Source organism: Acipenser ruthenus, chromosome 36, assembly GCF_902713425.1.
Source record: "Acipenser ruthenus chromosome 36, fAciRut3.2 maternal haplotype, whole genome shotgun sequence".
Taxonomy (NCBI): domain Eukaryota; kingdom Metazoa; phylum Chordata; class Actinopteri; order Acipenseriformes; family Acipenseridae; genus Acipenser; species Acipenser ruthenus.
This window is the reverse complement of record NC_081224.1, coordinates 2,283,877-2,295,836: the sequence shown is the minus strand read 5'-3', so window position 1 is coordinate 2,295,836 and position 11,960 is coordinate 2,283,877. Positions and strand designations below refer to the sequence as shown.

Below are 11,960 nucleotides of genomic sequence, written 5' to 3'. Positions count from 1 at the left end.
GTATTTTCAGGTAATTCACTCCTATTTTCTGGAAGCAGAGTACTGTTACAAACAACACTCTGTTCTGGTTTAGTCAAATGCGTTCTTCTAATAAGCCTAGGCAAACACGACTGGGCAAATACAAGTACTGGTGCAAAGCTATAAAAAACGACAGTATCGGAATTCCAAACCAGGATTCCGGGAGGCATTACATGCAAAACAGCGTCACTTAAAAATGATTTTGCATGCTGGGTGCGTGCAGCTATCCTAACACTGATGTGCATTCACACACATTTTTATCACTTAGTTATGCAAATGCAGGTTTTCTACTTCTGTTTATCTGGTTTGCTTCAGGGCTAGCCTGTAACAGGGTATAATCTATTTGTATAGCATTTTAAATTCCAGCTTTCAGTGCGAGCTTAAACACATGGGATTAAATGGCCATGCAATGGAAGTCTTAAGTTGAAGTCTGAGGGAACACGAAGTTGGTTTCAGGAGACTAGGTTTCAGGATACTGCATGGCACACCTAGGGGAGACATGGGATTTGATACAACAAAGTTGCCTCAGAGTAGGTGTGCTGGGTCTCCTGGAGCCAGGTTTCAAGCCGCTGTTCCTGAAAACGTGTCTGTGTGTTCCCTCAGCTTTAATGTCATTGTACAGTACACAATATATATTGTATATAGCATGCTTTGTTCGCTCCCCCACCTAATATCATATACTGTATATGTTCCTATCATTCGCTGTATTACCTGCTTCATATCCTATTGGGTGTGTTCTACGTGATTCTCCACTGTTGTATCCAGCATAATTTGCCCTGCTTACTAACTATTTCAGCAACCTCACTTCTGAAAAGACTAACTGTTGCGCACTGAAGCTTGTGTGACGACAGTATGCTGATCTTAACAGAAACAAGGACTTGCAGTACAGGACACACATGACAAGATATGAAACAGGCAGGGACATGTATATTAGGAAAGTAACAGATGATTTAAAGCACTCCACTTAACAGAAGTCCATTCACTTAACAGAGTTGGTAGATCTCTACAATACGCTGCCTGTTTGTGTTGATATCAAGCCTTTGGAAGAACAGTCTCCCGTGTTAGACAATATGCATAGATGGTTAATGGATGTGGTTTTAAGGCTGCATTTCAACAGGAAATGAATGTAGTAGGACTATGCTTTTTTTTGTTGTTGTTAATGTTATGAAATGCAACTGGTGATAAGCCAATTGAACTCCACACACACATACACACACACACACAGACAAACACACACTCACACACATTCAGACACACACACACACACACACACAAACTCACACACTCACACACATTCAGACACAGACACACAGACACACAGCCATACACACAGTCAGTCACACACAGAGACACACAGACACACAGTCAGACACACACACGCACACACACACACACACAGACACACAGTCAGACACACACTCACACACTCAGACACATACACACACACACACACACACTCACACACTCACACACATTCAGACACACACACACTCTCACAAACAGTGTGACACACAGACGCCAGCCCCGTGTAAAGAAGTGTGAGAAACAGCTTGCGGTTAGGGGTGAGCACAAGCTCGCATTTAAACATGCTGCACATAATCACAATACCATCATCCTCCCAAAAGCAAAATACACCACACCGCAAGAACTGATGCTCAGAGACTCCCAGCTCCCCTACAAGTGTGAACTGAACAGCACCACCATGCTCTGACTCTCCGCCCCCCTTCACTGCTTAGCACTGGCTTTACATTGTCCGAAACCAGGGGCTTTTTTCACAGAGACAGAGTGCAACGACTGTCAGTGACTCATTTGAAGAGTCACACATCGGGTAGTATATAAGTATATCGATGTATACTCACATCCAATGTACTGACATCTATCGCCGCTCTGTTGAAGCAAGCGCTAAGACATTTTCTTAAAGGACAAACATTATTGTAATAGCAGAACTAACCTTATCAAAAAGTTTCCCCTTGTAAAAGCATAGCAATATAGGTAATGCATAGGTAAGCACAGTAAAACCCAGAAAGGCATGGTAAAGCATATAAAAAACATTGCAAACCACGGTAAACTATAGTAAATTTATGTATAACAATATAACCTTGGGAAAAAAAGAGGACACTGACCATGGTAAACTTTTATAAGTGTTAAAGCAGCAGTAAAATTTAGGGCTGTGTCGGTTTTACAGTATTTCTCAACGTCTAACTCCCTTTTTTGGAAACTATGGTCAAAGATAATTAACGCATGACATCAGTTTTCAATTTCTGAACGTCTAATCCCTTTCTACTCTTTGTACATGAATAGCACTGTTTTGCACAACTCTTAACACAAATGTCATCAGTGAATACAAGATTCACTTGAGTATGCTGTGGCTACAAATTGTTCACACATTGTTCGCAATTTAAGGAAATGAGTTCCGTTTGTGTTAATTGTTTCAGCGACTGTGCAGACACAATAGCACAAAATACTTAATCGATCAATCAGCCCAAAGTCATCTATATAAGGAGATATAGGAAAGCCTCAGGGAAGGCAGAAGAAAATGGAAGCTCAGAGAGAAACAGTGAGAGGAAGGGGTGTGCGTGTGAGGGGAGGTAGAGGAGTGCAAGGTCGTCAAAGAAGTCATACCAGAACAACAAATGAATTCAGAGCCACAATTGTGGACCATGTGATCAACCATGGCCTGAGCATGGCTGAAGCTGCTCGAAGAGTCCAACCAAATCTATCCAGATCGACAGTTTCATCTATCATGAGAATCTTTAGGATAGAAAACCGGTAAGTACTGTATCTCTGCACAGCACAAACACTAATGTAATTAATGTAATTGTGCACGTATGCATGTATGCACTTCCTGTACTGCAGCATGCTGTTCTGTACAATCCCTGTAATGTGATGGACATTGTTGTTCATGGACATTCTCCTCTAGGATTGAGAGAAGACCACACAGTGGGGTCCGTGGACACATGTTCACAGAACACCAGGAAACTGCCATTGGAAATATGGTGCGGGCAAATAATGTTATCCGGCTGAGGGAAATCCGAGAGAGGATTATTGCTGATAATGACATATTTGCTGATAGTCACAATGTCAGTATTGCCACAATAGATAGAGTACTGCACAGAAATGCAGTAAGCATGAAACAAGTGTACAGGGTGCCATATGACAGGAACAATGACAGGGTGAAGGAGCTTCGGTGTCAGTATGCTCAGGTATGTAAATACAAATGCGAGGTATTTTCTTTACAGGCATTTTTTCCTCATTGTGTTGAGCACATTACGTACTATATGTATTGTAATGAAAACTTTCCTCCATCCTTATACAGTATACTTTCATAGTGTATTGCACTACTGTAATACAGCACTTTCTAGCTTTCTTCAGAGGATCATGGAGCTGGACTCAAGTGTGACTCCCCACCAATATGTAATTGTGGATGAGGCCGGATTTAATCTGGCAAAGACGAGAAGATGCGGGAGAAACATAATAGGACAACGGGCAACAGTGGAGGTCCCAGGACAAAGAGGTGGCAACATCACTTGTGTGTGCAGCCATTGGACAAAGTGGGGTGATACATCATCATGCAGTCATTGGCTCATACAATGGGGACCGACTGATGAATTTCCTGGATGAACTTGCTAACAGGCTCTTGGGGGAATAGGATGAGGTGGAGGGGCAACAACTTAGTGACTTTGTCATCATCTGGGACAACGTGAGGTTCCACCATGGCACACACGTTCAAGAATGGTTCCAGGCCCAGCCACGTATGTCCGTGGTGTTCCTCCCACCATACTCTCCTTTCCTCAATGCTATTGAGGAATTTTTTTCAGCCTGGCGTTGGAAAGTTTATGATCGCATCCCTATGACCAGGCCATACTCCTTGAAGCCATGGATGCAGCCTGTGAAGACATCACTGCTGGGGCCTGCCAAGCATGGATGCGACATACCAGGTGTTATTTTCCACGTTGTCTGGCCAGAGAAAGTATTTTGTGTGACGTAGATGAAAATTTGTGGCCTGACATAAATGTAGGAAGAGACATTGACTAATAGACCTTTTGTTGGTTTCATTTATTATTTTGATCTTTATGATTAAATGACTGCAAATGAATGCGTGTGTTTGATTAGATTATTTGAATGATAGAGAGAATTTTTATTTTGTTTGCTTGACCAAGAGACATTTCTGTTTGCATTAATTATTATGAAAGCATTATACGCTTATGTTGAATGTATTTGAAGTTTTGAATAAAAAAGTACATTTTGCAAATGCATATGCTGTTTTGGAAACTGCAACAGACTTTTGTGTCTTGTGTCAAATATTTCAAAAAGCAGCACCATAGTTTCAAAAAATGCTTTCAAGCAGTCGAGAAATACTGTCATGTTTAAATGATTTAAACAGCATAGCATTTACTAAATGTTTAATTAAAATATCCAGTTTTATGACACCCTTGCATTGGCTTTTATAATTTGCTTCCAAATGATAAGATAGCAATAACGTATACTGCAGTCTGTACGTTATATACACACCACACCCCCCCCTCGCTATTCTCGATCGCGTAATCACAAAACTTTTCTGCCTTTACTACTAATTTGAATTCTCACTATTACCCAATGACTGTCTCTTCCTCTGCACGCACTTCCCTCGCTTCTAAGAAACTCAGCTGGGATAGTCCTTCTTTACACAACCCTATTACTGTAGTTACACCACTCTCTGGGGTATGACGGGAAACTCCCTCCAGTGGCTTCGAAAGGTCTTCCGCAGTATGGCGTCACCAATGGGGACTTACTTCAAACGCACACTGTCAATTGAGAAAATAAAACCTTAAAATCTTAAAAGAAGTCCACAAAGTTATAACCCGAACCAACACTTTATGTTCAGAAACCAGGACCAGCGGACACAGCTGGAGATGAAGCAGTGGAGATAGACTTGGGGCAGAGTAGGTATAGTCAGGGTATGAAATGGGTTACCTATTCATGTTGTTGATGCTGAATCACTGGGATCCTTTAAGACCCAGCCTGAAATCAATCAGCTACTAGGAATATGATGATCATTGCTGGGCCAAATGGCCTCCTATCCTTCATACATCTTCTTATGTTCTTAGGTTCTGATGTTGTATCCATCCCTTGCTTTAATGATAGATCACAGGCATAACAACAGGATATAACACAGGGATACAACACAGGGATATAACACAGGGATATAACACAGGGATATAACATGGGGATATAACACAGGGATATAACACAGGTCTGAAAGCTGCATTTTGGATTAGAACCACCAAGCTTTTGAAGTACAGTAGTATATGCTTCCAGTTGCTCCTGCAATTACTACAGCATTTACAGTAGGCCAAGCCGTATCTTACTTATTGGCAGTAGATAAGTAGCCCATGGTCATTCAGTACTTAAGCCGAATTAGTGTCTGGTTGCACAGACTGTGACTTGCACTTATCCTGGACTATGTTGTGAAAAAGTAAAGAGAAACTGATACAGCAACAAGACTTGGACTTCCTTTTAAGTGGCTGCAATTCTTAGGTATACAAATACTGCAACTACGCAGTAATGAAGCTGCACTTTTTTGGTTGAACGACGCACCATTAGGAATGAATTACAACCTGCAACCCAGTTTGATTTCATCAGCTCTTGAGTAACTGTGGAATAAGCCAGTGTGTGACAAACAGCAGACCGATTACCAACGAGTTGGCTAGCATATCAGCGATGTCTTATCAACATACTGTAATACCTGATCAGGCAGTTTAATAACCCTTTATTAGTCATATAAAGGCTCATATGTTCAGCCTGCTTTCAGCACAGCTGATAAACGCATCCCAGATTGCAGCTTGTTTAAACGTGCACAATAAAAGCAGAACCCCCGGGATCCCTCTTCAATGGCTTCCCTCATCGACAACGGCACTGCTCTCACTTCCCAATACACGAGCAAGACCCTGGCTTCACACCACGTAGGAAATGATCAAATGATGAGTGTGCATTGTAAAGCTCTGCATCTTTATTAAAAGATATACATCCCTTATATGTGAACGTATTTTCAAATAATGCATTTTTATATCATTATCATAGGAAAATCTCCTCCTATGTGAAGTGTGGTGCACATTCAAAGCATGCTTAACTTTCCCTTATTAAACCAACTAGCCACACTAAAAAACTGTATCGTCACATCAAAAGTAACCTAATTTGGAAGCTAAAACAGCTGCTATACTTCAAACAGTGATAATGCACTGTACCTGTAAATTGAAGATGGCTGTTGTCCTTCACTCCACTTCTTCATTTCCTCTGTAGAACACATTTGTGTGCATTAAGACTTAATTCCTTATTCCAAAAGTCTTATACTTAATACGTATACTGAATCGGTGGTTGGCCCGTACACTTTTTCACTATTTCTGTCCAAACAGTTTGAGGACAATGTATGTTTTTCTCTGTCTAACTCATATCATATAGAGACTGCACATGCAAAAGGACCTTGAAGGTCCACCAATAACTCAGATAACTCCCCATAATTGTAAAAACACAGAATAAACTATCAAAGCTGTATACTGCACGACTCACTGAGCTCTACAGTACAGCTCTTTTCAGGGCTGGGAATAAGACTCACACTGCATAGCAGTTTGATCCATTCCTGGTTTTATTAGGAGTTTACACACTGCATACACACTGTGGCTAATCAAGCTTGTATTACAACCTGGAATGGGTGGAACTGCTGTGCAACAGGAGTCCTGTTTCCATCCGTGGTATTGATTTAGAAGTGGTGTATCCTATTCAAACGATTTGATGACAAGGGCAAATCAACTGGTGTTGTGTTTTAATGTGACGCATATTTAATGAGCACAAACATACTGGAACCATCTCTTTTTAAAAATGTATTATTATTTTTTTAATGGCTAGTATTCAGTTAGCTATTTAGGTTTAGTAAACGAAACTTCTTTTACATCACAGTCTTTATTTTTTTCCCCATTAACAGTACGTATTTTTTTGTTGTTGTTGTATGGCTCTTTAACAACTTCCTGGTCATTTGGTGTGGCTCTTTTAACCAAATAGGCTAAATCCCAGTAGTGAGCCATTAAAGAGATCGATCTCCTTACAAAAAGGAGACTTTAAAAGTTGAGAATCTAACTAAAACAAAATATAAGACTATCTGAATAGAACCATCTGTCTATCGCTATGGTAACCGCTTTCTACTTCCTTGGACTGCTGTTATGGGAACTGTGTACCACGTTCATTTTGGTTTCTCTATCAAATAGAGAACTTAAAAAACTGCCAGGCAAACATTCTGACTAAACTGTAGTTAGCCCCCTTAAAACGAAAACGATTCTGAAGTAACTTGTTATCGAAGGCGGTTCATAACCGCATTCAGTTCAGAATGTTTCACTAAAGCAGATAGGGCCTTTAAAAAGCCCTGTAGTTATCTTGCACTCGTAAATCAGTTTCTTTCAAATAAAGCTGTGGCAACATTCCACTGTAACCGTGGCTTGTCACATCTACTTCCCCATAGTAAGTGCCAGGTTTTTGTTATTCTGATGCACTACAAAGAACTGTTATTCCCAATAAATCTTTATAGTCAGCTAAAAGAAAAAACTGAAAAAAAAACTTCCTGTTTATTCAAGTAATGGTTTCACTGCAGCAATCTGCATATCCAGTATTGTGCACAGTTGGAATTCGCTTTTTAAATCTATCCAGGGCTTCTCAGGCAGAACGAAGGTAGAAAGACGACGAATGCCTTTGTCTGTGTATTGATTTAGGCTGTGCTGGCAGCATGCTTGTGTTCAGAATATGTTTGTAATAACCTGGCATCTCAGCCCATTGAATTGAATGAAGAGGCAAGGGCTAACGTCTTGGAGGTAAGTATGTGTAATTGACTCATCAGCCACGAGAAGAGGCCCATTACACCTACAAACGCAAACAACAGTTTCGAAAGCCTGAGTAACTCACTTCATATGCTGTTGTATTGTATTGTATTTATTTGTTCTATATATACATTTGTTATGAGTTTCCTCTGGATATCCCCGCACCAGACACATTTAGTCAAGCGCTGATCAGAAGCAAAGAATAAATAGACAACTATCCCATTACATAACAAAGCCACTGCAACTCCTGCATGATTAGCAGTTTCGGGATATCTCCATAAAGAATGTGAGCTGTCTAAAAAAATTGCATTACTCTAAAAGGGAAATTATTTACTACGGTATTTTGTAAACCCCTGAAATAAGCGTTGAGCAAGCCTGGTTCTTACTAAGTATTACATCTAAGCAATGCTCCGGATAAGGTCATGTGTTTCTGGCAATTCCCAGGCACAGGGAGGCTACAAGTTGCCCTGGCATTCTCTAGCCACAGCATGCAGTGTATTCACAAGTAACCATTGAGACGCTGGGAACCAACGAAGTACAAGAAGCTTGATAAGACTCAAGCTGTGCAGCACAACTGCAGATTCTTTGCTTAAAACACACTTTACGCAGCTTATCCGTAGCGCTGCGTCCAAGTATTACCAGGCAATTTTATCGACATGTAAAAAGACATCAAGAACTGCTGACGCTGTTGTCATCGCTCCCCCCTACCTCTCACCCTTGTGAGTATATGGGTCACTTGCACCAAATCAGAAACAAGCTACAAGGCAGCCCCGTTATCAAAGTGAGTGTGTGGTAAAAATCAGCATGTTTTACCCATGTGATTTTGCAGCAACCATGCTTTGCCATGCTTTAAGGATATTACCTGTTTGCCATCAAAGCACTTGTGTTCAGTTGCACACTGTGGTTTCTTGGAGTCTGCTAGCTTACACCTTGCAGCTGTGGTTTGTCTTCTGTGCAATTTGTCGCCGTTAAGAAATAAAGCAGGCTTCATTACTTGGTTTGTTTAGTGACATTCTCACATACATCTTGGTGAGACACTAATGAAATTACAGTGGTCCCCTTTTATTTCGCCATTCGAGAGCTCACTAGTTTGGTTAAATGTCAGTAGATTGTCTAAGGTCCTTTTTCAATACTGCACAGTTTCTTGATGTGTAAGTCAGAAGAGGGAGCACTGTTTAAGGGTTTAGTTTGCATTTGATAATGCTGCTTTAAAACCGCCTCTATAATGGATGTAGGTACACCGAGATGCTCCCCAAGTTTCCTCAAACCTCCCCTGAAATTTTTCCCCCACGTAACCCATGCTGAGAGATTTTCGTGCAACCTCAGCGAAACTCAATACTGCTGGACTGCATCTCCGGAATACGGAAATGAGAGGCCCCTTTGCTCATCTACTTCCCATTTCAGTCTCCGCAAAACCCTCAGTATTTGCTGGTAAAGCATTAGCAAGCATGGCAAATCATTATACAATCACGATAAGGCAGAGCAAATGCAAAACTACCCTGGATCTCCTCCAAACTTAATATGCTGTGCAACAGAATACAGGACACAAACAAAGAGAAGTGCAGAAATTCATAAGTAACAGCAGAAATAAGCAGGACAAAACAGTATGGTTACTGTGCACTGAATTTAAAGTAAGGGATACTGGTCTCTCTCCCATTGTGGCTGCTATTCAGTGAATCATTCATCTATCTCAGCCAATGAAAATGCACAGACTCTCCAATTCCAGTAGTTTTATGAAGGTTGTCCTATGCACAGGAAACGGACAAAGATTATATGACATGCTCTCAGTCTTCATGCCTCAAGCATGCCCTGGACTGGAGGGAGCACCCTTTCTCTTAGGGGGTGAGGGAGGGAGCAGTTCAGTCTCCATGCCTCAAGTCTGCACTATGCTGGAGGGAGCACCTCTGTGCTCATTAAATCCTTGAGATCACCAAAGCAAATCCAGGGCTCCAGAGACTAGTGCCACTTAGTCCCTTGTTCTGTTACGACTGCTGTTCACTTCCAATAAGACCACTTGCTACAGACTGTCCAGTTTACAGCTATGGCCAAAAGTTTTGCATCATCCTATAGAATAAACAAATTTTGCTTCATATAGTTGAATTAAACCTGCTGAATAGTGTCACGCTAACATATTGAATTATATACCGCTTTGTAGTTTTCCATATTCTTAACGAAAAACTGACAACAATTTAAAAAGTGACATTTCGAAATGTAACATGAAATACTGTACTACTATTATGGTTTCCGGTAGACTTTTGCAATACCATTTTGTAGTTTCTCTGATTGCATGATGTTAAATAAAAGATCTAAATTATATTCATATCGTTTTCTTTTTTAATTATGTCTCAATCCTAAAATTCTAGGTGATGCAAAACTTTTGGCCATCGCTGTAGATATTGGTGTGGAATTACACTACGACATAGAGACTGATCCAACACAAACTGAGTGTTCCGATGCTGTGAACATGTGAGGTAGCCGGTATGTCATACTGCATGACTCGGATCAGTTAGTTTCCCCCGTCTTGCTGGGTGATTAATGATGACACACATCTGCATGAGTAATTGGTCACTTGCTTCACAAGTCACTGACCACAACTGCATTAGGAAGTCGCTTGCAATCTGTTCCACTTTTCTAAACTTTAATATTTTTTTTTGTTTTCTATCAAACCACCAACAGACTTACCACTGTATAAAAAAAAGCATCTGCCAAAAAAATAAAAATAAATAAATAACCCTAAAGTAACCGCTGTCTTATTGTCTCTGTCTCTGTCCCTTGGATGGAAGTAATACTTTGGATTACTGCTTCTTTAAAGCTGGTCAAACTGAACACTTCATGTGGTAGCATGGCCACCAAAAACGTGGATTTCATTCACGCGTTAGGAATATAAGTAGTTTTGGTAGCTTCTTAATTTTCCTGTTAGATGCGTTCTGGTTTAAAGTACTTCATAATTATAAACTGCACAGCGACTACCTCCACTGATAAACTTGAAATATTCAATACATTGTGATGTCAAAGAAGGAAGTCAACATTAACATAATGCCCGTAGCAACGCAATGAGGATTATGAGAGAAAGGTTTTCATTTTTTCTCTGTTTAACATTATGATTGCATTCTATTTTTAGTATATTACATTCCGTTTCAAGATAATAAATAAATTAAAGCACAAACCTTTTACAAAAGTTTGCCCATAGCTATACTATGCATTTACCATAGTTTACCCTGGTTTGCCATATTTATTAATATGCTTTACCATACCGCGCTATTTCTCACAATGATTGCCTATGCTTTACAATACTTTCACTGTGGTTTATTCCACTTTACTATGCTTTTACTGTGCCTTAATCCACTCTGCTATGCTTTCACAGTGCTTTAATACACTTTACCATGCTTTCACTATGCTTTATTATTATTATTATTATTATTTACTTCTTAGCAGATGCCCTCATCCAGGGCAACTTACAATTGTTACAAGATATCACATTATTTTTACATACAATTACATTTTTTTTTTACATACAATTACCCATTTATACAGTTGGGTTTTTACTAGAGCAATCTAGGTAAAATACCTTGCTCAAGGGTACAGCAGCAGTGTCCCCCACCTGGGATTGAACCCACGACCCTCCGGTCAAGAGTCCAGAGCCCTAACCACTACTCCACACTGCTGCCCTGTATTACACTTTGCTATGCTTTTACTAGGGGCAAATTCTTATAAGGCTGCATGTCTTTCTTACCTGAGACATCTGTGGCCGCAGATTGATCTCTTTGAGGTTGATAGACTGGGGCTGCAGGTTATTGAGCAGCTGGCACAGCAGCACCCCATCTCTCAGAGCATGAGCCAGGTCACCGACTGTAGCGCTGTCCCAAGTCACCCGGTGATTCTCTGGCAAAACTCGGCACTGGATCAACCAGTGGGCACACTGTCTCCATAGCTCCATACCCGCTCCACACAGCCAGGGACCCAAAGCAGCTACACAGTCAACTTCAGAAAAGAAAGAAAGAAAGAAATAAAACACTACAGGATGCCTTTTACTTCTTCTTGCAGGTTCCGCTGTGCTGTACTGCCTCGGAGTCTGGCAAGAGAGAACTGAGTCTTTGTGTA

The 11,960-nt window shown here is 40.6% G+C and overlaps 1 protein-coding gene across 1 annotated transcript in view; it reads right to left on the bottom strand.

The window, feature by feature from the left end:
• The window catches only part of LOC117965657 (proto-oncogene vav-like), a 47,846-nt gene extending 35,886 nt beyond the window's left edge, over window positions 1-11,960 (bottom strand). The window contains exon 1 of the mRNA XM_059008086.1: window positions 11,593-11,960. Within this exon, the coding sequence (XP_058864069.1) occupies window positions 11,593-11,796 (204 nt within the window). The 5' untranslated portion in view covers window positions 11,797-11,960. The remainder of the gene's footprint in view (window positions 1-11,592) is intronic.